Genomic DNA, 27,909 nt, shown 5'->3' with positions numbered 1-27,909 from the left:
GTAATGCTTATAAGTTGAAATGAGTAAGTACTATTTTACTCAAGTGCAGCATACTAGTAGATATTCTATGATATGGACTCTACTGATTAATTTACAGAATTTAGGACTATCTGCTTTGGATAATCATAGTTTGGGGCCTCAGATATTTTGTTAAAGGTATTCATAACCATATTATTAAAACTACATATAATTTTAACAAAATAGTTTACCACATTGTATTTAAAACTTTCAAGTGAAATGGAAGCATTATTAACAATAACTACATTACCAATTTGAGAGAAGCAAGCATATTGCTATAGCATTGGAACCATTGTCATTAAAACCAGAGTAAACAAGATTGTTTGGGGTAATTCAATAAGGCTTGAAACAAGAAAACAGGATAATGAGCAGAGTGAAGACAAAACTACCATTATTTGCAGATTAAATGACTGTATACTTAGAAAGGCAAATAAACTCAGTTGTACAGCCTTAGAATTCATAAGAATGCAGTAATGGCCTGATATGGGTAAAACAGATAAAAAGCAATATGATAGATCCACATTCTTTTTCTGTTAACATGTGAGCTTTTTATTCACAGTTTTGAGTATCTACAATGTACTTGGAAGTCCATAGCATGTGGTTTCTTCAGTTTTGCTGAAGGAAAAATTTGTATCTTGTCAGTTTTTGTGACAGTTTGGGACAATCTCTTTAATTAGTGAATAGGCTTCCACTTGACATTTACTATTGAATAAAATTTTGTGATTTAATATATATACTCATGCAACCCAGTGTAGGGGGTCTGTTGTCATCTTCATTTTGCAGATGGTAAACCTAATAAAGGGGCTTGAGGATTACAGAGATTGGGATCAATGCCCAGGGTCTTCTGTAGCTTTGTTTCTATCAACAACAACAAACTTATAGAAGTGATGAAAGAGTATTTGATTAGCTAATAATATTTAATATGAAAATAAGCAACCTATTTGAAGAAAAGTTCAAATTTTCACTGAGAACAACTCGACAAGATTTTAAAAAGCCATTATGTAATACTAATGAGATTACAATGATATGGAAGCTTTCATGTATAAAAGGTAAAGGCATGAAATGAAATTTTCCTGAAGTAATGTATCAAAAAAAAGTTCTGGTATTCATCAAATACAGAAAGACCTGTTCACTCTGGCCATAAAAATACTGACATGCTTAATACATAGCCACTCCCTTGCTGTCCCACCACAGCCCCAGCTGCTGCTTCAGCCCCTCCTCACAGGGTCCTGGACATGTCTGCTCCCACCCCGTACCCCTGTCCCCTGCCCCTCATCTCCAAGTGCTCCAGCATTTAGACTGATCTTGCCCAGTGAGGAGGTCTCTAAGAATGTGCTACAGTTCTTCAGCCTGCATCCTTTCTCAATATCTGGCAGCCTTGTCCTTAGGCCTTGTCTTTTGTTTTGTTTTGTTTTTTATTTTTAATACCACCAAAGCCCAAGAGGCTTATTCTAACCATGAGTTCTGGTTCTTGGAATTAATCTGAAAAAAAAAAAAAAAAATCAAGATTTTTGCACAAAAAGTCAGGGTTTGTTGTCAGGTTCTTCATAATAGAAAAAAATTAACTGTATACCAACTAACTATATATTAAAATATATTTACATATAAATATGTATTCATATATATTTCCACATACAAATGTATAAGTTCATATACATTTATATTATAGTATCAAAGATAATTAAAACAATTATTCCATTTTATAGAATACAGTATTGCCACCATAAATAACACATTTAAGTATATTTTGGTATATTCATGATTTAACTCTCAAGTAAGAAAATCAAAATAGTTCATATTCATAATGATCTTGCCTGGGTAGACTAAAGGAAATTATTTGAAAGTAAAAAAGGAAGAGCAAGCAGGAAATAAGCTAAAATGTTAATTTTTGTTTTCTCCGGTAGTGAGCTATTTATTTGATATTTTACTTCATATCTTTTTCTCAAGTTTTCTATGGTATACATTTTATAACCAGGGAAAGGAAAAATAAGCCCAATTAAAACTATAATCTTATAGTTGATGAGAGATGATGGTATAGAGTATACTCATTGGCTTCTGACAGCAACTTTAGCTATGTGGCTGATTCCCAAAGCACTGTTCCCACATGTATGTTTTTGGGACAATTTTCCTTTGGCGATTTATGACTCACTTACAATAGCATTATACCTGTACAAATATTTTAAGAACCATGTTATCTGTGTTATAGCTTAGCAGAGGTTTTTTTCAGAGGACACAGATTCTTCCATGCCTGATCCAAGTACATGTTAGTCATTATGATGAGGATGATGGTGGCCAAAAGGATGGTAATTGTCCATTGCCTCTTCCTAGAGACACTTGGTAATACAGTTTCCTGTTTTTTATTCCATGAGGGTAGCAGGCCCTTAGACTCTATTCATACGAGGGTATAAATGACTAATAATTTTCCTCAACAAGAAAAATTTGTGTTTTAATGATTATTAATATTGCAGGCTCACATGAGTGCCTGTGAAGTTTATTTGAGAGACAGAGAGGTATGAGAGAGCATGCTTGCCTGCCAGTGTTGATGAAATCACACCATCTGTGTGATTATCTCGGACTACCTTCACCAGTTCAAGTAGTTTAATCTTGTAAGTCCTGTCTTTGGGCATGAGGAAGAAAAGTTAAGAGAAAGTTAGCACTTCACTAAGGGTAAATCAGTGTAACTTTTAGACATTACAATATGGTATGGATAGACTTTACTTCTTTCTATGTATGTGTCGAAGTAGCTGTCAAGTATCTGTACATTTAGGATTTATAAATTAAAAGTTAAGGCAAAATTCAGTCTTTTATGTGAATTGTCTATCAAATATCTCTACACTTCAGTGTTCGGCACCTTTTGGGACATTTTTTCTAAGTTGTACTTCATATAGCATTTTGGTAGCATGGCTCTTCTTAGGCCTCCTGCAGTTGCAAAGTATTCAGGCAGTTTTGTTCCTGGGCTAACAGCCAGAAGACACATGAAAACAAATGGCAATGCCCTTTTGACTCAGAATTTATATTTATAATTCCCTTCCTGAGACCCTACAGCTATTTTAATATTCTATCTCATATTTCTGATTGAATTGCCTCAATCCTGAGGCACCCAAGGAAAGAGAGAGAGAGAGAGAGAGAGGGAGATGAGGTGATCTTGTCAAGAATCTTCTATCTTTCCCACTGCAGCTCAACATCAGATTGCTCTTGCTCTGGTTGCAAACCCATAGCTGAAATTGTTTTTCACCACTAAGCACAGAGTTATCTGGGTAATTTTTCTCCGTACAATTTTTTTTTTTGCTTGATATTCTAGTAGAGAGAACAAAGAAGATAATAATCTTAAAGCAACATGTAATAGAATAAAATTTTTCCTGCTATTAATCTAAAGAATACACATGCATTTCAATATGAGAAATGAAGCAAGAATAGAAGGAAATCAAATGGCAAGTGGTATCTCCAGTCTTTAATCCTCCATTTTCTTGACCTGAAGATTTTCTCATTTTGGGAAACTCTAGGGTTCTCAAGCTGGGATTTGTGTTTCATTTGATGGAAGACAACTAAGAAGAACAATCTAGACAATACAAATACATGATGACTGCTCTTACAAGTTGTCATTTTATTATGTAGGTGCTCATTTAGAAGGGTAAAACTTCATTCCTTCATTCCCCATCTCCTTAAACTTTCTCTTAAATGTCACTTTTTACATGAAGCCTACTTGACCAATCAGTTGAGATTCACAAACTCTCCTCCATGGCTCCCCCTTGCTCCTTTTGCCTTGGTTTTCTCCACGAGACTTATCACTATTCATACCAGTTGAGTATTTTTGTCTGTATTATTCATTGCTATATCTCCAGTGATTAGGACTTGGCGTTTAGTAGGTGCTGAAAAATATTCATTGAATTAATGTATAATAGCTTCAATTTATTGAGCAATTACTATATAATCATGAACTGAAGTACAAGATCTCCATATAGTGCCTCCGCCCTTTATAATAGCATAGACCACATTATCCCTAATTTACACATATGTACTTTAAAGGGCAGAGATATTAATAAATTTATATAAGATAATTCTGGAAAATACTAAATTTGAGCTCAGTCTTGTCTATCCATAACCTCTAAGTTTTCCTTTTCATATTTTTTTTCTATATTTAATCAGCTGATCTTGGATTTCAAGCAAGAATGTAACACTCCTCTGCTATCTGGTTAAATATATCATTGAAGTTCAGGGAATGGAGAAAGGTTGTCTAGAAGATGAGATCCCCACCCCCTTTCCTTGTTTTTGAACTTTTTCTAAGTTCCACTGTCAGGGATTTCAAATATATATATCCCTTTAAATACAGATATGATGCATTTAAAATATGGCTCATATGAAATCGAGATATCCCAACCACAGAAATATCTGACTATAAAATTAAATAAAGATTCAACGTAGCCCAAAAAGAGAAACAAAGTCATTTTATAGTTGTGACTGATTTGAGGAATGGGGTGGTCCAAAGGAAGGAGATTTGTATGAAGGGGATTTTAAGAAATTAATTTTCATTTAACTTTCTAAATTAAGATCAGCATATTCTGTTTGACAGAAAATAACACAGGAAAAAGGAGAGAAGGGGGCAGAGAATTTATGCAAAGAAATAATAACTGAAAACATCCCTAATCTGGAAAAGGAAATATATTCAGATCCAAGAGCACAGAGAACTCTCACCAAAATCAACAAAGGCAGATCCATACCAAGATATATTGTAATTAAATTGGCAAAATATAATGATAAGAAAAAAAATTTTAAAAGCATCAAGACAAAAGAAGACAATAACATGCAAGGGAAAACCCAGAGGGGTAACAGGAGATTTTTCAAGCCAACTCCTTTCTTAACAAGCCAGAAGGGAGTACCATGATATAGTCACAGTGCTAATGGGAAATATCTGCAGCCAAGAATACTGTATCAAGCAAGGGTATTATTCAGAATACAAGGAGAGATAGTTTCCCAGACAAACAAAAACTAAAGGAGTTCATGACCACTGAACCAGTCTGCAAGAAATAGGAAAAGGGACTCCGAGCAAAAAGAGGAGACCAAAAGTGACAGTATAAAGGCAGGAAACACAAAAGCAGTAAGAACGAATATTTCTGTAAAAAAATCAGTCAACTCACAAAGTAAAAGAATGCAAAATATGGCAATGTATACCTACGGCATGGGGAGGAGAAGAGTAAAGAATGGGTTCAAACCTAAATGACCATCAACTTAATAAAGATTGCTATATGCAGAAGAGGTTATATGCAAACCTAGTGGTAACCACATATTAAAAACCACTGATAAATATGTAAAGAATATAGAGAAAGAAATCCAAATATATCACTGAAGAAAATCAGCACACCATGAAAGAGAGAAAGAGAACAAAGGATCAGAGGAAATATCAAAAACAACCATAAAACAAATAAAATGACAATAAATTCATACCTATCAATAATTATTTTGAATGTAAATGGACTAAATGCTCTAATCAAAAGATGTAGGGTGATAAAATGGATAAAAAAATAAGACCCATCTATATGCTGCCTATGAGACTCATTTTAGACCTAAGGACACCTGAAGATTGAAAAGGAGGGGATTTATCATGCAAATGGGTGTAAAAAGAAAGCCAGAGTAGCAATGCTTATATCAGACAAATGACTTGAAAACAAAGACTCTAAGAAGACACAAAGACGATATATAATAATAAAGGGAGCCATCCAACAAAAAGATGTAACAATTGTTAAATATTTATGCATGCAAAATATAGGAACACAATAAACATAAAAGTTACTAACAAATACTAAGGAACTAATTGATAATACAGTAATAGTAGGGGACTTTAGTTCTTACATCAATGGACACATTATCTAAACAGAAGATCAACCAGGAAACAATGGTTTTGAATGACACACTGGAACGGATGGATTTAATAGATATATTCAGGACACGCCATCCTAAAACAGCAGAATATACATTCTTTTCTAGTGCACACAGAATATTCTCCAGAACAGATCATATATTAGGTTACAATATAAGCCTCAAAAAATTCAAGATGATCATAGTCATTCTGTGCATTTTTTTCCCGACCACAACACTATGTAACTAGAAGTCAACCTCAAGAAAAAATTTGGGAAGACCACAAATACATGGAGGTTAAATAACGTACTACTAAACAATGAATCAGTCAGCCAAGAAATCAAAGAAGAAATTAAAAAGTACATGGAAACAAATTAAAATGAAAACATAACAGTCTAAAACATATGGGATGTAGCAAAAGCAGTTCTTAGAGGGGTTTATTGCAATTCGGGCTGACATCAAGAAGAAAGAAAAATTTCAAACAAAAACCCAACTTTATGCAAAAGGAGCAAGAAAAAGTACAACAAACAAAACCTGAAGCCAGCAGAAGGAAGGAAATAATAAAGATCAGAGCAGAAATAAATGATATAGAAACTAAAACCACAATAGGACAGATCAATGAAAGCAGGAGCTGTTTCTTTGAAAAAATTCAATAAAATTGATCAACTCCTCACCATACTTAATGAAGAAAAAAGAGAAATGACTCAAATAAAATCACAAATGAGAGATGCAAAATAACCAACACCCAGATATAAAAACAATTATAAGAGAATAACGTGAAAAATTATATGATAACATACTGGACGACCTACAAGAAATTGATAAATTCCTGGAAACATATAAACTACCAAAACCAAAAAGAAGAAATAGAAAATTTGAACAGATCAATAACCAGCAAAGGGATGGAATCAGTAATTAAAAACCTGCCAGCAGGGGTGCCTGGGTGGCTCAGTGGGTTAAAGCCTCTGCCTTCAGCTCAGGTCATGATCTCAGGGTCCTGGAATCGAGCCCCACATCGGGCTCTCTGCTCAGCGGGGAGCCTGCTTCCCCTTCTCTCTCTGCCTACTTGTGAACTCTCTCTGCCAAATAAATTAAAAAAAAAAAAAAAAAACTTAAAAAAAACAACAACAACAAAAAACTGCCAGCAAACAAAAGTCCAGGACCACATGGCCTCACAGGTGAACTCTACCAATCATTTTGAATTTTGGAACACTGAAAAAAAAATTAAATTTTTAAAAATGCTAACAATTATCTCCAAATAAAAAAAGAAGAAGAATTAATATCTCTTCTTCTCAAACTATTCAAAAGGAGGAGGGGGAGGGGGAGGAGGAGGAGGAAGGAAAACTTCCAAATTCATTCAGTGAGGCCAGCATAACCCTGATACCAAAACCAGATAGACACCACTAAAAGGGAGAACTACAGGCCAAGATCACTGATGAACATAAATGCAAAAGTCCTCAACAAAATACTAGCAAACATAATCCAACAATACATTTTAAAAAATCATTCACCACGATCAAGCATGATTTATTCCTGGGAAGCAAGGGTGGTTTGGTATTTGCAAATCAATCAATGTGATACATAATATCAATAAGAGAAAAGGTAAAACCATATGATTATTTCAATAGATACAGAAAAAGTATTTGACAAAGTATAACATCCATCCATGATAAAACCCTCCATAAAGTAGGTTTAGAGGGACCACACCTCAACACACCTAATAAAGGCTATATATCTTCCTCAGTGGGGAAAAACTGAGAGCTTTTGCCCTAAGGTCAGAAATAAGACAAGGATGTCCACCGTCACCACTTTTATTTAACATAGTACTGGAAGTCCTAGTCACAGCAATTAGACAACAAAGAGAAATAAAAGACATTCAAATCAGTAAGGAAGTAAAACTTTCACAATTTGTAAGTGACATGATACTCTCTATAGAAAACTCTGAAGACTCCACCAAAAAAAAAAAAAAAAAAACCTTACTGGAATTATCAGTTCCATTTATCAGATGAAATCAGTAAAGTTGCAGGATATAAAATCAGTGTACAAAATCTTTTGCATTTCTATACACTCGAAACAACAGAAAGAGAAATTAAGAAAACAATCTCATTTACAATTACATCAAATATAATAAGATATCTAGGAAAAACCTAACCAAAGAGGTAAAATATTTATACTCCAAAAACTATAAAACACTGACGAAAGAAAATTGAAGATGATACAAAGAAATAGAAAGACATTCCATGCTCATGGATTAAAAGAAGAAATTTTGTTAAAATGCTCATAGTACCCAAAACAATCTACACATTTAATGCAATCCCTATCAAAATACCAACAGCATTTTTCAAACAACTAGAAAAAACAATTCTGAAATTTGGATGTAAAGACCCCAAATAGCCAAAGCAAGTTTGAAAAAGAAGAGCAAAGCTGGAGGCAGTGATCTAAACAGTATGGTACTGGCACAAAAATAGACATATAGATCAATGGAACAGAATAGAGAGTCCAGAAATAAACCTACACTTATATGGTCAATTAATCTACAGGAAATGAGGCAGGAATATACAATGGGGAAAAGGCAATCTCTTAAATAAATGATTCTGGGGACACTGGATAGCTACATACAAAAGATAACCACCATATTATACCATACACAAAATTAAATTCAAAATGGATTAAAGGCCTAAATGTGACACCTGAAATCCTAAAACTCCTAGAACAAAATATTGTCAGTAATCTCTTTGACATTGGCCTTAGAAACATTTTTCTGGATCTGTCTCCTCAGGCAAGGAAAACAAAAACAAAAATAAACTATTGTGACTGTGCCAAAACAAAAAGGTTTTGCACAATAAAAGAGACAATCAGCAAAACAATAAGGCAACCTACTGAATGGGAAAGATATTTGTAAATCCTGTATTTGATGAGTGGTTAATATCCAAACTATGTAAAGAACTCCTAACTCAACACAAGAAAAAACAAATAATCCAATTAAAAGTGGGCAGAGGATTTGAATAGATAATTTTCCAAAGAAGACATACAGATGGCTAACAAACACATAAAAAGATGCTCAACATTACTCATCATCAGGGAATTGAAAATCAAGACCACCAGTGAGTTATCACCTCACACCTGTCAGAATGGCCAGTATCTGGGCAAAGATGTGGAGAAAAGTAACCTTCATGCACTGTTGAATGTACATTGGTGCAGCCACTATGGGAAACAGCATGGAGGTTCCACAAAAAAATTAAAAACAGAAATACCATATAGTTCAGTAATTACACTTCTGGGTATTTACCTAAAGAAAACAAAAGCACTAACTTGAAAAGCTATATGCATCCCGTGTTCATTGCAGCATTACTTACAGTAGTGACAATTTGGAAGCCACGTAAGTATCTACCAAATGATGAATGAATTAAAAGATGTGGTGTGTACACATACACACAAACACAAACACAAATACAAACACAGGAATATTACTCAGCAATAAAAAAGAATAAAATATTGCCATATGCAACAACATGGATTATGCTAAGTGAAATAAGTCAATCAGAGAAAGACAAATACCATTTGATTTCACTTTTAAAAAATTTTTTTTAAGATTTTATTTATTTGACAGACAGAGATCACAAGTAGGCAGAGGCAGCAGAGAGAGATGGGGAAGCAGGCTCCCTGCACCCTGGGATCATGACCTGAGCAAAAGGCAGAGGCTTTAACCCACTGAGCCACTCAGGTGCCCATGATTTCACTTTTAAATAGAATATAAACAAAAACAAAACAAACAAGTGAAGCAGAAACAGACTCCTATATAGAGAGAACAAACTGGTGATTGCCCAAGGAAGGGAGTTGGGGTATGGGCAAAATGGATGAAAGTGAGTGGGAGGTACATGTTTTCATTTCTGCAATGAAAAGGTCACAGAAGTGAAAATTTTAAAAAAGGCGGGGTGGATGAAAAATAACCTGTAATTCCACCACCTGAGATAACCAACGATTGTAAACTGGTACATATCTTTCTAAACACTGTATATTAAAACAAAGTACTCTATAACATTTTGACACATTTGGATTTTCTCACCTTTGCTCAAGTTTTACATATTAACCAACTGAGAAAATCAATTACATCATAAAATGGACAGACTCCAAAAAGATAGTATATAAAAATAGAGTTTTTAAATCATTATAATTTTTCCATTTGACACAGGAAACTGCAGATTTTGTTCCAAACCTTTAAGGGGAAACACATAAGACTTTAGTTAACACCAACAACTGTTGGCATTTATGTAGCAGAAGATTTAAGATGTTATAAATAAGTAGTCTACAACTGTCAGAATTATGATCAAACAATGCCTAATAAGAGATCATATGTAAAAAGAGACTGATTTTGAGATAAACATGTATTGCCTTCTTCTCCGTAAACGCTGTTTTCTTGGACCTCAAAGTTAAGATTTCCAGGAGGCTTTGCAATGCACAATAAAAGTGTTGGCTTCCACATTTCTTTTATTTATCTCTTAATTTGCTGAGAATTTCTGAATTATTTGATTGATTCATTTCTAGTTTACTTTCTCCCATTCTTTTGGCATGTTAGTTTGGCTTATGTGCTCTCTGAAAAGCATTTCTAGTATGCTTAATGTCTGATAGTGGAACACATTCATAATGTTAGGGCTCCTACTCAGGAGGATTCAGTTGAGAAAGAAAAAATGATCCCCTTCCTTTTTTTTTTTTTTCTTTGATTTGTTTTTGTTTTTGTTTGTTTGTTTGAATCTCTTATTGCTGGCTTGTGGTACTACAGTTCAAATAACCCCTCACATGCTTTACAGTGATTGATGATCAAACCTGCTCAGTCATTCAATCTAGCATTTTAGAGTCCTTGATACTTTCTAACAAACTCATTGAAAACAAGTCTTTTCTAGTGAATAAAGTAAGTGAAGTAAATCAATAATTTATATCAGAGAACACAAGGTTTTGTCTGTGTTGCCAGCTCTAGTCAATTGATGGGTCATTTCTGTCTGAAGGTTTTTGATGCTATTTCCAGGCTCTGTGGGAAAGATTTCCAAGGTAATTAGTCATGTGTAGAAGAGTTCAAGATGTGTTGGAGTTAGATGATGTAAGGACATGAGGGGAAAGGATTCCTGGCAGAAGACAAAAAGCACAGAAGAGCATGGTGTATGTGGAGGGCAGCGGGGGAGAAAGAAGGGTAAAAATGCAAGAAATTCAAGGTTCCTGGAGCCAAAAGTTTCAAAACATGAAGCTGTGAGAGATGAGATTAGGAAGCAGGCAGGGTGGTCTATGCTCAGTTTAAGAGCTTGGACTTCATCTAGTTGATTAGTCAGAAGGTTTTAAGCAGGGAAGTGACGGGCTTGCTTAGCTTAGAGTTTCGAATGATTGTTGTAACAGTGATGGCTTTGGGGGACAGAAAGTTCAGCAGAGATAGGGTGAAATTTTAGGATATTTTTGCAGAATTCCAAGACACAGATAATTGGGACTGAACAAGGATTGCTAATAGGAATGGGAAAAATTAAAGAAACATTTAGCAGGAAATTTATACACGGCTAAGAAGGAGAAAGAAGGAAGGAGCAAATCTTGGGAGACGGGATGGATAGTGAACAACATAGGTAATGTACTAAAAAATATATTTATAACTAAATGCTAAGACATATTTCTATATGTCTTATTTATATATAAATATATTTATAACTAAATGCTAAGACATATATTTATAACTAAATGCTAAGACATTTATAATTAAATGTTAAGACAGACTATAGGACATAATACTATAGAATATCTGAACTACCTCTTTATTACTCTCTTTTTGTTGAGGAAGATGTTCACATTAGTCTTTTTTTTAAACACAGGTCTTCTATTTCTGAGAGATACTAGGAAGCCAACTATGTAGGGTATGAGAACAAGGAATGTATTATATTTTGGGTGATCTCTACAACTATCTGTCTGTCTATCTATCTATCATCTATCTATATAATCTATTATAATAAGAAATAACACAGTCCATTATAAATAATAGACATAGCCCAGAGAATAAGTGTCTCATCAGCATACTTTTAAGAGTAAGAGCTGTGGGGGCATCTGGATGGATAAGGAGTTGAACATTAGACTTTCAATTTTGGCTCAGGTCATGATCTCAGGGTTCTAGGATCAAGCCCTGCATCAGGCTCTACACTTAGTGGGGAGTCTGCTTGAGAATTCTCTCTCTCCCTTTCCCTCTGTGCCCCCTTCCCTAAAATAAATAAATCTTTATTTTTTTTTTTAAGCATGAGAGTTGTAGGGAGTGGGTAAAGAATTAAAATTATTATAATTTAAAAAAATATTTATCAAAAGGTTTTTATTATGTTGGTCAATTTATAAAATAGTTATTAAAAACTGTTTGTAAAAATAAAATAATAATAATAATGATATTTGGTCAAAAATTAAAAAAAACAAACCCAACAACTTAGGACAAGAATAAAACCAGATGGGACACCAGCACAACAAGCAAAAAGTAGAACTACCCCTGGCAAAGAGGAAATGTGGTTACTCAACTCATGAAGACAGAAACGGATTCTGTGTGCTAATTCCTGATGAAAGAGTTTCATTATCTCCTTTTTTTGCTCAATCATGTCTGCTAGGGGTCCAGCAGAAAATTCACAGACACTTTATGGCCACACATAGACTCACAGTCCAGATGTTGTTAGGTAAACCCATGGTTTCTTTGTCTCAGGTGCTATTCTAATATTGTGCCCTCCATCATTGCCCTAAAAAGAGGGACTGGCTGGCTCTGACTGTGGTAGAACATTCTGCTGCTTGGGAAAATAACAATATAAGAATATACCCTGGGGATGTTCTAGATACATCCTGCCATTTAGGTAGACCAAAAATGTTGGGGTCCATCTTAGGAGAAAAGCTAATAAAGCCCTAAGGGGAAAATTACTACCATCTTCTGAGTTCTAAAATGTTGGATTTGGGATATTCAGAAATGATTACTTTTTTCTGTTTAAAATATATGACTAGGTTGGGAATGCCCAGGTGCCTCAGTTGGTTAAGTGTCTGACTCTTGGTCATGGTCCCAAGGTTGCAAATTCAAGTGCCAGATCAGGCTGTCAGCTGGGTATGGAGCCTACTTAACATTCGCTGTTTCCCTTTTTTCTTGTCCCTCCCCTCCCTGCTCATGTTCTCTTTGTCTTAAAATGTATATATCTAGGTTGATAGAAGAAAAAATAGAATTTTTGGCCTCCAGTCCTTTGGGACAAGCTGTAATCTGTTTCTCATTAGTCCACAACTTTTCTTCTCAGCCTTTTGCCCTAGTAATTATTATTTTTTTTAATCATTCAAAAATAGTTATTGGAAAAAAGGGGGAAAAAAAAACCCTTCTTATGCCTTTCTAGTATTTGGTATCTTCCTATTTCTTAGTATAAAGTGGTTAGAAGAACAACCCACTTTAGAGTCAGAAAAATGTGCCTTAATCTTCAGGCATATTAAGTAGTGTCAAATTTCTTTAATCACCTTATCTGAATGGGAATAATACTGTGGGAATTTGTGATAACTTTGTGGTCAGGATTAAATGAGATGATCCAAGTAAAGTGCCAAGCACAATGATTGACAAATAGTAGGTGGCCAATAAGTGGCAGCTAGAGTCACTACAGAAAGTATAAAAGGTGTCATGTTGGTGAGGCCATAAAATTGTCACATAGGCTCCTTTATCCTCCATTTCAGCTTCCTTACCACTCCTTCCCCTCCCCATCCCCACCAACTCCTACTGCCAGTACTTGGGGCTCTCATGGTGCTGTGTGACTGCCCTTTTTCCTAGTCTAGCATCTTTTGTTCCTGATTTATCTTCGTCATTTCCTTTCTTCCAGACCTCCTAGTCTTATAACTTATGCTTTTTTTGCCTACCATATCTATCCTTGTAGAGGTTCTGTTAATGTCATATATACCAAAATGTTGAAAACTGACATCATTTTCATAGTCTAGTCTTACCAGCACATAGGTCTATTTTAGTAAAGGTCAACATCATAACCTTAAAGAATGAAAGTGCAGAACTTAAGTTGGAGGCATCAGCAATAGGGACAGAGGAGATATTTTCAAAGAGAGGCACTCAATTATAACAATAAAACTAATGAACAGCTACTGTTTATTGGGTGTCTGTTTTACACTGAGTTTTATATGCATTGCCTCACTGAACCTTCACAATTAATAAATTATGTACTATCATTATTGCTATTTTTCTGATGAGGAAAGTACAGCTTGGAGAGGTAAAACAAATTCCTGAAAGTTATATACACCTAGTAAGTGGAGAAGACAGATTTGGAACTCAGATCCATCAAACATCACCATCTCTCTCACTCAATCATTTACAGGCTGAATTTTCAACAGGACAGGTATCTCTGTGTTCTTCCTATCATTATTTGCTAGAACCTAGTACAGCGCTGGGCACACAGTACGCAATTGTTTGTGCAAGGATTAATGAATATATATCTATTTTGCCATAACCTCCTTTCCATTTTACCTTCTGGACTCAAGTTTTCCTAGGAGGTCCTGACTTACTTAATATTCCAAAATTCTGAGTGCCAGTAGTCCATATATACCATTCTGTTCCCTGACTTCATGTCTCTATCTTGCTGTCCTACCTGCAATTCCTCATTCTCCCAGACGTCTCTGAGCTAACTTCCCTTTACCTAGTAACACAGAGCTCAAGAATGGTCTCCCTCCATAAGGCTTTCCACTTCTCTCACCTCTCCTCCTATCCTTTTCCTCACCATCTCCTTTCCTTTTCCCACCATGGCTCAACCCGACAGGGTTCCTTTCATGCCTGTGTCTTCCACTAGACCATGGTGTATTTGAAAGTGGATGTCTGACGTCTTTTTGTATCTTTTTTTCATGCCTAACATATTTTTCTTCTGACATATTTTTATATGGTTCTGGTGTGGCCTAGTTTATCAATTCTCAGGTGCATTTAAAAAATATATTTAACATCTCTGAATTTGGGATACATCTTTCAGAAGTGTTTTTCTAATCTAGTGACACAAAAAGAAGAGTTGACTGAGTCCTATAATCAATGGCATCTTAGATTTAACATAATATGGTAATAGGGCACCTGGGTGGCTCAGTGGGTTAAGCTTCTACCTTTGGCTTGGGTCATGATCTCAGCATCTTAGGATCGAGTCCCACATCAGGCTCTCGCTCAGCAGGGAGCCTGCTTTCCCCCTACCCCTCTGCCTGCCTCTCTGCCTACTTGTAATCCTTCTCTGTCAAATAAATAAATAAAATCTTTAGTAAAAAAATGTGGCAATAGATAATAAATAAAAGTTATATGTATGAAAGAAGGAATAACAATCATAGCCCTCCTTAAGTCGTATTATTATTCCTACTTATAACCTAGCTGTTCTGCATCAGACAATGTGGCAGGGCCACAGTTGAACATTATTCTTTATTTATGTTGGGTTTTCCTAGTACAAGTAAAACAGATAATACACTACATCAGATTTATCTTCATCATTTTTTACTGGACTTACATTATATGTTCCATATGCTTGTCTTCTAGGTGAAATTGATCTTCAGATCCTTTCCAAAGTGCAGATTCAACATCCAGGAATTCATATCAACAATGAAGTTGTTGAGCCAAGTGCTGAGCAAATTGCCAAGTACAAAGGTATCTGTAACCTATGGTGCCCTATGTCAAATCCTATCCTGAAAGGCTTATCATTCCAAATTTGTCCTCTCACTCATGAACAACATAGTTACTGTGGTATGTTCTTTGTAAGCTTATTGGGAAAAGAACATATTTAATTTGTTTTCTTGGAAGACATGACTAACACCTCAGAAATATGAACAATGAATAATTAGATTTCTTTTTGTACTGATTCTTCTATTCCCTGGTGATCAACTACTATTTTTGATGTTTATTCTTAGAGACAGAGTCATTAATTCATTCAGAAATATTTAAACAGAATCCTTGCTCTTAAACGGTTTGTGTTTAATGGATTATATATAGCAGGAGTCAGCAAACCTCTCTGAAAGAATACACAAATACACACTCTAAATATTTTTAGGCCACATGATCTTTCTCACAATTAGTCAACTCTCCTACTGTAGCACCAAGGCAGTCACAGATGATGCTGACAAACTGAGTGTTCGTATGTTCCAATAAAACTTTATTTATAAACACTAAAGTTTGATTTTTATATCATTTTCACATTTCATGAAATATTATTTTGATTTTTCCTTCAACCGTTTAAAAATCTAACAGCATGAGATATGCAAAACAGGCATAAAGTCAGAAAGTGCAATAGTATATGTTTTTAGTTTGCAGTCTAGAAATAGATAGTGAGCCAGATATGGTCCATGGGCCATGGTCTGCTGACTCCTGGGTTACAGAAACATATCATTTGTTTTCCACTGATAAAATTCACCAGTTGATTTCCCATTAATACTGATAAAATGCAACCAATATCTGATCAGCGTTCTCATAATTATTTCTTATTGACTCTTTCTTTCATCCCTAATTTCATTTAATACTAGAAAAAAATCAGGATGAACTCTCTGGTCTTCCAGAGCTACATAAAAAAGAAAAATGTGCTTTATATCTGTTATGTATATAACATTGATTGCATTAAAATTCGAAATGGAAATGGATTCTACATTTGCAATTAAAATTGATGGTGTGCCATCTCTTTTCTGTATTTTAGAGCTTGTAGCCAAGACATCAAACCTCGAGAACATAAAGTTTGCTTGGCATAAGGAGACATCTTCTGAATATCAAAATAGAATCATGGAGAAAAAAGAATTTCAGAAGTGGGACTTTATTCATATGATTCAGGTAAGAAATATTTATTGTTATATATTCTCAGGAGACTTTTTTTTTTCCAGAAATATGTGTGAAGAATACCTAATAGTCTACCTTTAGGAAGAAAAATGAAAATCTGATTTCTGATTTTACAAGTGAACATTATCCATCCAAATCGAGGATAAAGATGTTGCTAGGACTGAGAGATTCTCTGTAACATTCAAAAAGCCAGGTTTTTTAATACTCCACACCTTCTGTTACTGATTTTTTTTCTCAGTGTTGGCTTAATTAATTTTTGTAGGATTGGAAGTTCATAGATAGTTTTGAGGAGAGTAGAGTGTGACATATCTCAGCACAGCTCTAATGGTCTGGATGGACCGATGTCCAGAGTTTTTCTGAATCCTTTCCTTTCCCTTCTTTGATGACCTGGTTATTGTGCATGTGACAGAAGGGGAAGGTTAGCTCATTCTTAGGTTGATAAAGTTTACTTATGTCAGTCATTCAGTAGGAATATATTTCCATGATCCAACACTGATAGTATATTTCCTAGAAATATACTAAAGGGTTTCTTGGAAAGGGGGTGACCATTCATTAGATGTTATGGGGAGGGATTTATGAGAATCACTGGTATTTCTGGATAGCATATGGGTGTATAGACTTTGGATGTTGTCTACCATTAGAAGATGTGTATTTTAGAAATACCAATATAACAGTAAGAGACATCTTTCTGTAGTCCACAAGTACAGTCATCCCAAAGGAATAAACCTTTAAGAAATCAAAGGAAGAAATGACTCTAACATTGGTATATCCAAGCAATACTACACCTATGTTCTCCTAGCTGACAAAATCATTTACCTATAAGGGAGTACTTAAATTGCCCATCAAGCCTACAATGTTTCTCTATTAGACTTAATTTCCCCCCTCCCCATATAACTATTTCATACATCCCTCTCTCTCCTTATACTTCCTATAACCCCTTCACCACCACTCATTCCCAGCTGATGACCTCACTTCATACTGTATAGCAAAAAGAGAAATCATCCAATGGAAAGTCATCTTTCACCCTCCAAATTTATAAACACAGCTGCATCTGTACCCACCATCTCTGTCTTTCATCTTATTACAAGGGCCTCCTTTTATCAAAAACCAGTACCTCCACTTGTGCTCTGGATCCCATTCTTTACCTGTTATAAAATGTTGCAGATTCAGAGATCATTCTCCTATTTCTCTCAAAATTTCCATGCATCTTCCTTCTTTCTTAGAGCAACACTACTTCCTCTGCACTACTGTTCTATTTCTCTACCTTCCTCCCTGTCTAGCTCACATTTTCCCCGTGTTATGTCTTTGTCTCTTCATTGTTCCTTATAGTCTTAACACTCTGATGACATTCTTTCAGCTTAATATTCACAGTCAACTTCAGAGAATCTCAGTATCTATTACATCAAATTTCAGAGCATCTGTTTATGGCCCACCTCCACTTTTTAGCCAGGTTACATCATAGACTGTTAGCCGTTTTATGGATTATGTATCTGGGTATCTATCCCTGTCATGAACAGCATGGAATGACATGATACTAAATATGGCCCCAAAGCAGCATAGGCCATGTGCAGCTCCATTTTATTTCTTTTTTTTTTTAAGATTTTATTTATTTATTTGACAGAGAGAGAGGGAGATATCACAAGTAGGCAGAGAAGCAGGCAGAGAGAGAAGGGGAAGCAGGCTCCCCGCTGAGCAGAGAGCCGGATGCGGGGCTTGATCCCAGAACCCTGGGACCATGACCAGAACTGAAGGCAGAGGCTTAACCCACTGAGCCACCCCAGGCGCCCCATCATTTTATTTCATTCATTCATGTGAGAGGGGCAATGTTTAAGTTGTGTTTGTTTAATGTAATAAATTCTATCATAGGCATCTACATAGAAATTAAACTCTTGCCCAAGAGAGATGGAGATGAGATATAAGAAGTAAGTATCTGTGGGGGTAGATTCCAGGGAAGCAAAGGAAGCCTTTGAGGAAAATTTTCCCCTGCCAGTGTATAATTCTAGGCTCTACCTTGTTGAGTGGAAAGACCTCTCCTTGCATTTCATCAGAGAATGGTCCAGATTTATTAAAAAAGGGGTGAGTTGACCCTCAGCACCCTGTGACCAGGCATGTAACCTCATGCTTTATTCAGTCCGTTTTCCTAGAGAATCTGTCAGTATCAGAGACTGCCATATTTTCTGTGATTTATAAAAAGCATCTGTGAGCATATGGTAAAGCTAGTGCAAAGGGCTTAATTTTAAAGCAGAGTTCCATGAAATGGGGTCTGTTTTTATGGTGCCAGCACCATCTTCTCCCAGAACTATAATTCACAAAATATAGAGCAAGCATAGAATCAATGTCCCAATGTGGAGTAGAGACGAAGTATCTCCAGCTATAAATGTCTCTGTTATTTAAACCAGAAAGAGTAAATTTAAAACTGTTTGGCTGTATTTGAACAAATACCATAGTCTTGTTAATTTTGGCCATTCTAACTGGTGTAAGTTGGGAACCACTTAATGTGGTTTTGATTTGAATCTCTCTGATGGCTAATGATGGTGAACATTTTTTCATGTGTCTGTTAGCCATTTGCATGGCTTTTTTAGAGAAGTGTCTGTTCATGTCTTCTGCCCATTTTTTGAAAAGATTATCTATTTTGTGTGTGTTGAGTTTGAGGAGTTCTTTATAGATCTTGGATATCAGCCCTTTATATTGTCATTTGTGAATATCTTCTTCTTAAAGTGTTTTGTTGAGTAAAACTCTCATTAGCAATCAGGGAGATTAAAATCAAAACCACATTGAGATACCACCTTACACCAGTTAAAATGGCCAAAATTAACAAGACAGTAAACAACATGTGTTGGAGAGGATGTGGAGAAAGGGGAGCCCTCATACTGCTGATGGGAATGCAAGTTGGTTCAGCCACTTTGGAAAACAGTGTGGAGATTCCTTAAGAAATTAAAAATAGAAGTTCCCTATGATCCTGCATTTGCATTACTGGGTATTTACCCCAAAGATACTGATGTAGTGAAAAGAAGGGCCATCTGTACCCCAGTGTTCATAGCAGCAATGGCCGCAGTCACCAAACTGTGGAAAGAGCCAAGATGCCCTTCAACAGATGAATGGGTAAAGAAGATATGGTCCATATATACAATGGAGTATTATGCCTCCATCAGAAAGGATGAATACCCAACTTTTGTATCAACATGGACGGGACTGGAAGAGATTATGCTGAGTGAAATAAGTCAAGCAGAGAGAGTCAGTTATCATATGGTTTCACTTACTTATGGAGCATAAGGAATAACACCGAGGACATTGGGAGATAAGAGAAGAGAAGTGAGTTGGGGGAAATCGGAGGAGGAGACAGATCATGAGAGACAGTGGACTCTGAGAAACAAACTGAGGGTTTTGGAGGGGAGGGGGTCCTGGTGGTGGGTATTATGGAGGGCACGTACTGCATAGAGTACTGGGTGTGGTGCATAAACAATGAATTCTGGAACACTGAACAGAAATAAAATAAAATGGAAAAAAAACCCTCTCAACTTGAAAATCAACCTTTTTAAAGAATATCTAACCCAAGTAACAAAGAAATTGACATAGAAAAGTGTCTAATTTCTCTTTTCTTTCATTTCTAGATGCTATATTATGTAAAAGATATCCCAGCTACCCTGAAATTCTTCCACAGTCTCTTAGCTACCAATGCTAAGATGCTGATTATTCTTGTGTCAGGTAAAGTATTTACATTCTCCCTGAATTTTAAGACAGTAATAGTGCCTATGTGCTTGGATATATGTGTTTGAAGGCAGCTGCAATATTTTGTCTTCATTATGAAATTCTTGACTTGGCTTCTAAGCACAGTCAATTAATTAACACAGTATTAGGAAAGTCCTTCACAACAGCTATCAATTTAGGGGGTCCAGTGGAATTAAATATCTATTTGCTCCTTTCCCTTGGTAAAATTTGTCTTTATTGTCTCTATATAAATTCTTTTTTATACAATATAGAGCAAATACCACTAATATGAATTTTTTTAGCGAGGCCAAAAATAGCGAATATTTCTGTTTATCTCCTTTTTGTTTTTTGTTTTTTTTTTTAAAGATTTTATTTATTTGACAGAGAGAGATCACAAGTAGGCAGAGAGGCAGGCAGAGAGAGAGGGGGAAGCAGGCTCCCTGCCGGGCAGAGAGCCTGATGCGGGGCTTGATCCCGATGAGGGGCTTGATCCCAGAACCCTGGAACCAGGACCTGAGCCAAAAGCAGAGGCTTTAACTCACCGAGCCACCCAGGTGCCCCTCCTTTTTGTTTCTTGAATGTTTCTTTCCCTTCTGTGATGTTTATTAATACATAAATAAAGGTTTAAATATTTGGGATACCTTCATATTTGATTAATTTACATTTCTAGAGCCTATCAATATTGTTCATGGTAGATTTTCTCAAATAACTACCAAAAATTGTTCACTTGTTTTGTATTACTGTCTTATTTTCAAAAGAGGGCATTTGATCATGTCATGTTGCTTCCAGTATATAATAAATACCACATAGAGAAGTAAACATGTTAATAAATGAGACACTGACATTCTTGAGTTCATTAATTCATTACTTCTTTCATTTAGTAATCTTCATGGATTGTATACACAGTGCTAGGCCAATTGATTCTAGATATACAACAATTTCTGTCTTCCTAAGTTTATACCAGACCCCATACTCAAAACCATATGTCACAAAATTCATCAGTTCTTAAATATGAGGAATGACTTTAAGAATGGCAAACAGGGTTGTTGCCTGTAATTCTAGGTTTGAACTCATGTGGGAGTTTTGCATATGAGAGTTCCTGCATACAACCTCTTCCCTAAAGAACACTTTGATATACTATTTTTATCTCTGGTTAATTAAAAACTCATTTATGTGGGAGAGTTCTATCTTCCCATTTAGAAGGGCTCATGTAAACTGGATGCTTCTTATTAACCTCCATCTAAATTAAGACACTTGGGTAAAACCATTATACTACATTTAGGAATACAAAAGAAAACTTAGTTGTGACCAATCAGGGCAGTCTATTCTTGATAATCTGTATCAATAATAAAGAAAAGCATTACTAATAGAAACAATAATTCATCCAGATTTTAGGATGTATTTCATATAAATAGAAGATCCACTCTTATTTACGTTTGGTTTATTCTTAAATATTTCAGAAGTTAAGTATTTCAGTGTCAGAAAACAGTTTTCTATATTTCTACCAAGAGGAAAAAGCCAGCCTAAGATTTAGAAAGTGACATGAGTAGTCTATACAAACAACTGAGAACTGGCTAAGTGCCCTTATGAATACAGTATTCTGCTAGCTATCTCTTGAATTACACTAATACAACCCATGGTATATTGGCATCAAGAAATGTTCAGACCAAAACAGGTGCAGTGAAATATATGATGATACATGCAACAAGAATGCTGAGGCATTTCCTAGCTGTGTGAACGTGGTCTGTGAGTCTTAGTTTATTCAAGGGCTATTTCTAGATAATCATACCTATATTATATTGCATCTATGCATATATATGTTTCATATGTACTCTGTATATATACATTCACAGGTAAAAAATCAAAGAAATGTAGTAAAGACTCAAATATCAGTTAGCTTTTTCTTAAAAACTATTTTGAGTTGAAATTACTTAGTCAAGGTAGTTTGATGGTGGAAATATTTTGCTAACTTTTTCTGTATGCAGTTAAAAAAACCCCTCTTCATTACTGTATTCAGCATGGGAGACAGGTATCCCAAAGAGGACAACACTACTCATAGACATTGTTCCTACACATAAGAATAGAACAAATAACAAATGTCCAATGATTAAAGGGACTCCAGTGACCCCTTGCCTTCATCACATGCATTTTTCTTAGAAGAGAGTTGTGCAGCTACAAGAAAAATATCATATGTACATTTTTTTCTTAAAGAACCACTTAACAAAAGGAGAAGATAAATTTAGGCATTTTATTTTGGACTTTCCAATTCTCTCCTAAGGCTAAAAGTTACAGCTTTATTGCCTCTATCAGAAGAGTTATTAAGGAAGGAAATTAATATATGTAATAAAAAATAAGCCACCTTGTTCAGTATAGTTTCCTTTTCAGTAAAGGAAAAGGTAAATAAAATTGTCAATATACTGGAATTCTCATCAATTTAGTATAAAGTGAATGTCTCCGATTCCCCAGTCATAAGGGATCACTCATAACTCTTACAAATCCAGGAAAAATGATGGGATCCCTTATCTCAAGTAACTTGAGTCATTCATCCCTTGCTCCGTGACTGCTGAGGATCCTGGGAGTCATGCTTACATGTTCCTGATGGTTGCCAACCACTGTTTGCCCCAAATTTCTGCTCCCAGTTCAATTTTTGATTTCCTATCTCCATTTTCCACTGCTTTGGAGCAGCTCTTATATAGTGGAGGACTGAGATATGTAAACACTTGGAGCAGTGTGTTAAGTTTCTTATCAGAGGTATATGGGGCATATAGCATTCTAAACTACCAGTTCTGAATGTGTCTAAAAAAAGAGAGCATATTTTGGGATGCCTGGGTGGCTCAGTTGGTTGGACGACTGCCTTCGGCTCGGGTCATGATCCCAGAATCCCGGGATCGAGTCCTGCATAGGGCTCCCGGCTCCATGGGGAGTCTGCTTCTCTGTCTGCCCTTCTCCTCGCTCATGCTCTCTCTCACTGTCTCTCTCTCAAATAAATAAATAAAATCTTATAAAAAAAAAAGAGAGAGCGTATTTTGGCTAAAACGTACTACATGATGGACATGGAATCAGAGAACATAGAAAGTTCTGGAGATTTGAAGAAAGATTTAATAAACAGGAGTAAAAGACTTAATAAAGAAGATTAACATTCACAGAGACACACACACATGCTCAAAAACCACGCTGAAATAGAGAAAAGCTATGAAGGGTAGGCAAATGAAACTCATTAGGAAAAGAAAAAGAAATTGAAATCAGAATTAAATGACAGCATTTACTGTTAGAATACATGTTGCTTGAGGGAAGAGAGGCTTTTCTCTGTGTTTGTAAGTATCAGTTACAGAACTAGCCCAGCTCAGTAAATATTCATTTAATTATAACAATGAGAAGTTCTTGATTATATAAAGATAAAAGATTTGATTTGGGGATGAAAAAAAAGAGAAATAAGGACAAAAGAGGTGGATTTTTTAAATGAGTGTCTCACACTAAAATAATATCAGTAGTAGCATGTCTTTCCCCAAATGTAGTAGCCAGGCATTAGTTTTGAGAGTTGCTAGTTAAAATGTAACCTCTCTGGAGTCAATTATCATATGGTTTCACTTATTTGTGGAGCATAACAAATAGCATGGAGGACAAGGGGAGATGGAGAGGAGAAGGGAGTTGAGGGAAATTGGAAGGGGAGGTGAACCATGAGAGACTATGGACTCTGAAAAACGATCTGAGAATTTTGAAGGGGTGGGGGGTGGGAGGTTGGGGGCACCAGGTGGTGGGTATTGTAGAGGGCACGGATTGCATGGAGCACTGGGTGTGGTGCAAAAATAATGAATACTGTTATGCTGAAAAAAATAAAAAAATTAAAAAAAAAAATGTAACCTCTCTGGTTAGGGGGGTTTTGCCAGAAGGTGACACCACTTTTTTGTGCATCCCTCTCCTTACCTGACTAAGGAAGGAGGCAAATCATGGTGTGTTATTTTTAATACAATGAGAAAAAAATCTGGTTTATATCATGTTGGAAACAAAAGTAACACCATATGTTGTGCCCACCGAGAGCCATTATGATAATGCATCAGTTAGAAAGTGTATAATTGCTCAGCTCAGAAATGGCACCAAGTCACACAACACTGACACCAGTAAAATTTCTGCAATCAGTGTTTGGTTATTTTTTTTTTTTCCTCTGTCAGGTTAAAAATAAAAATAATAATGATAATAGAGCCTCTTTTCAACCATTGAAATATTTATTTTCTCATAAAGTCTTATTTGTAGGCATATTCTTATTTGGGCCGATAATCACTGTCTGTGTAATAAAAGATTTTTTAATATAGACTCATGACCCTATTTTTTTTTTCCCATTAGACTGAGGTTTTGTTTTTTTCTGCTTCATTCCAATTTTACCCTCTGGAGCGTACCCTGCGGTTATTACTCCCTCTTCTGAAATATTAGTTGAATGTCAGTTATCTAAGCTATTTAAATTTTACCTTTTTCTCCTCGGTTAGTCCCTTTTGTTGAGTTCAATCAGGAGACTTTAGCCCAATCTATGGATGAGGGCCAGGGCTCTTTGAACATCCAATAATTATATGCATAACTATATGGGTATTTATTGTTTGTGTATTATGCTGGAGAGTCAATTACTTCATTAGACCGTAAAAGAGGTTTGGAAACCCAAAAACCTCAAACCTTTGAAATCTTCACTATTAATCCTGGAATACAGGTTCTCTCTAACATTGCTTTGCCAAGTCCAACTTAATTTCCTAATACTTGAACAATGTTTGTTCACTTTGTTTGCCAGTCATGGTTCTTAGTTCCTTTACTTTTTCTTACCCCAATTCTATGCTATAAATTCTGTATTTATTCCTGTTTTGCAGGTGATAAAACTGAGGGGAAGCTTCATAAAGCTAGTCAGAGGAAAAGCCAGGCTTCATACTTGGGCAGTTGGCTTTAGTGGCCCTCTATTACATTGTATCAATTGATAAATATTAATTGGGTATGTGACATCCCATTATTATATGCAGGTATTAGAGGGTCCACAAATAGATGCTTATTTCTGTTGAGGTATTAGTATTATAGATTTCCAAACAGCAAGTTTGCTTTTTCATAGTCTCAAGATTACAACCAGTGAAAATACATTATCAAACCAACTCCATATAATGTTCACTTATTTTGTGAGTACTTATTACCCATCTGCTATGCACTTAGCATTGTACAACAATTCAGTTAAATTATCTCATTTAGTACTTGCAGTTGCATTTGAGGTATGTACGATTATCTCCATTTTATGGATCAGAAAACTGAGGTTCTCAGAGACTGAAAAACAAATCTCATCTTATTCATGAAGTGTCAGAAGTACATTCCAACTTGTGTCTCTCTCCCTCAGAGGCTGCATCTCTTAGCTTCTACACTGGGCCAGTTTATCCATTAAACACACTAGACATTGCTAAAACATCTTCTAAAGCTGGGGACAAAACTTGACACCTGATGATACATTTAAAACTGTTCCTCCCTCATTCTTCCCATTTCCCACAATGGCAATTCTCTCTTTTCAGGTGCTTGGGCCAAAATCATTGATAATTCACTTAATTATCTGTTTTCACTCATATCCAAAATCCAAATTGTTGGCAAATCTCACTGTATCTATGAGCATAATATAAAAGAAATCCAACCACTTCTCATCACTTCCAAAAGCTAGCTACTCCAATTTACCATCATCTGTCACCCAGATTATTGTCATAACCTCCTTACTGTTCTCCCTGTTTCCACCCTTATGGCCCTACAGTCTATTCTCATCTGTGTGACCAATTAACCTTATTAAAATATAAATCAGGTTAAGTCACTCTAATGTTGTATTGCTCAATATAAAAGCCACATTTGACTACTGAAATTGATATGTAAATGAATTGCAGTGAAGTAAAACTTAAAATTCATTTCCTTGGTCATACTAGCCACAGTTCAAATGTTCCTTAGCCACAGATGGTTAGTGGCTACCATATTAGACAATGCAGATACAGAATATGTCCCAGAAAATTCTTTCAGATAACACTACAGTGACTTCCCATCTCACTCCATGTGATATGGTACCCTACCCACTCCCTCCACCACTCATCCAACCCTATCTTCTACTTTCCCCTTTGCTCACTGATTTCAGATCTCACTGGTGTCCTGGCCAGTTCTTAACATGACAAGCATGCTCTCCCCTCAGGTCCTTTGTAGTTGCTCTTTTATCTACCCAAGGTAATCTTCCCTATCATATCTACATGGCTTGTTCACATATCTCTGCTCAAATGTCACATTATTATCAAGAGTTTCTGTGACCACCGTATATTAACAGCAACCCATCCAACTCTTTGACCCTCCTTATCCCTTGTTCTGATTTGTTTTTCATTAGTACTTAGCACCATCTGATATGTGATTTATTTACTTGTATATTTAGCTTTCTTTCCCCCTTCTGTGTACCTCTTAAATTAAGCTACCCAAAGGCAAGAATATTTATTTATTGGCTACTTTATTCTAAGCATGTAGTATACTTCCTGACAGAGAAGGGAAATGAAAAGAAGAATAAGTAAAAGCATGAGCTTTGTTTTATCACACAGGAATCAGTGGCTGGAACAAGCTGTGGAAAAAATATGGATCCCGCTTACCTCAGGATGACCTCTGTCAGTATGTCACATCGTCTGACCTCACTCAGATGCTGGATAAACTGGGGATTAAGTATGAGTGTTATGACCTTCTGTCCACCATGGATATATCTGATTGTTTTATTGATGGCAATGAAAATGGAGAACTGCTTTGTGATTTTTTGACAGAAACCTGCAACTTTAATACAACAGCACCACCTGATCTCAAAGCAGAAATTATGAAAGATCTGCAAGAGTCTGAGTTCAGTGTAAAGAAGGAGGGAAAAGTTCTTTTTAATAATAGTCTGAGTTTCATAGTGGTTGAGGCATAAATATTAATCATGAAAATGTATTTAAAAAATTATATTTTGGGGGCACCTGGGTGGCTCAGTGGGTTAAAGCCTCTGCCTTCAACTCAGGTCATGATCCCAGAGTTCTGGGATCAAGCCCCACATCGGGCTCTCTGCTCAGCGGTGAGCTTGCTTCCTCCTCTCTCTCTGCCTGCTTGTGATCTCTGTCTGTCAAATAAATAAATAAAATCTTTTAAAAAAATTATATTTTGAATATCTCATATATAAAATATAGAAAATTCCGACATTCTCAGATTTCCATGCATATCATATAGGATACTGTTATTCTTATCACTCCTTATTCCTTCTCCATATCAAGAGGCCACATCACGCTAAATACCACCTAGGCTATAAAAATGAGACAACTAAGTTTCACTAGCTTATTGACAAGAAAATCCTTTCTGTTTGTTGATTGTACTGGAATTTCCTAAAATATTAATAAAACATATGCTATGGATTCTTTAAATACTACAAAAGTATATACATATTGATATATATGAAAAAAGTATATGTTTATTTTTTCCTCCTTCTGTGAAGAATTATTTGTGCATATTCCTCTAGTAGTTTCTAACTTGTT

At 35.7% G+C, this 27,909-nt stretch overlaps 1 protein-coding gene across 4 annotated transcripts in view; it reads left to right on the top strand.

The window, feature by feature from the left end:
- The window catches only part of HNMT (histamine N-methyltransferase), a 51,510-nt gene extending 24,071 nt beyond the window's left edge, over positions 1-27,439 (top strand). For all 4 annotated transcript variants that reach the window (XM_047722493.1, XM_047722494.1, XM_047722492.1 and 1 more), the window contains exons 4-7: positions 15,398-15,505; positions 16,542-16,672; positions 20,290-20,383; positions 26,959-27,439. In XM_047722493.1, coding sequence (XP_047578449.1) covers positions 15,398-15,505; positions 16,542-16,672; positions 20,290-20,383; positions 26,959-27,314 — 689 coding nt within the window. In that variant the 3' untranslated portion in view covers positions 27,315-27,439. The remainder of the gene's footprint in view (positions 1-15,397; positions 15,506-16,541; positions 16,673-20,289; positions 20,384-26,958) is intronic.
- Positions 27,440-27,909: the final 470 nt, after the last annotated feature.

The sequence above is a fragment of the Lutra lutra genome, chromosome 3, assembly GCF_902655055.1.
Source record: "Lutra lutra chromosome 3, mLutLut1.2, whole genome shotgun sequence".
Taxonomy (NCBI): domain Eukaryota; kingdom Metazoa; phylum Chordata; class Mammalia; order Carnivora; family Mustelidae; genus Lutra; species Lutra lutra.
The sequence above is the reverse complement of the archived record's forward strand: the minus strand, read 5'-3'. Positions and strand labels throughout refer to the sequence as shown.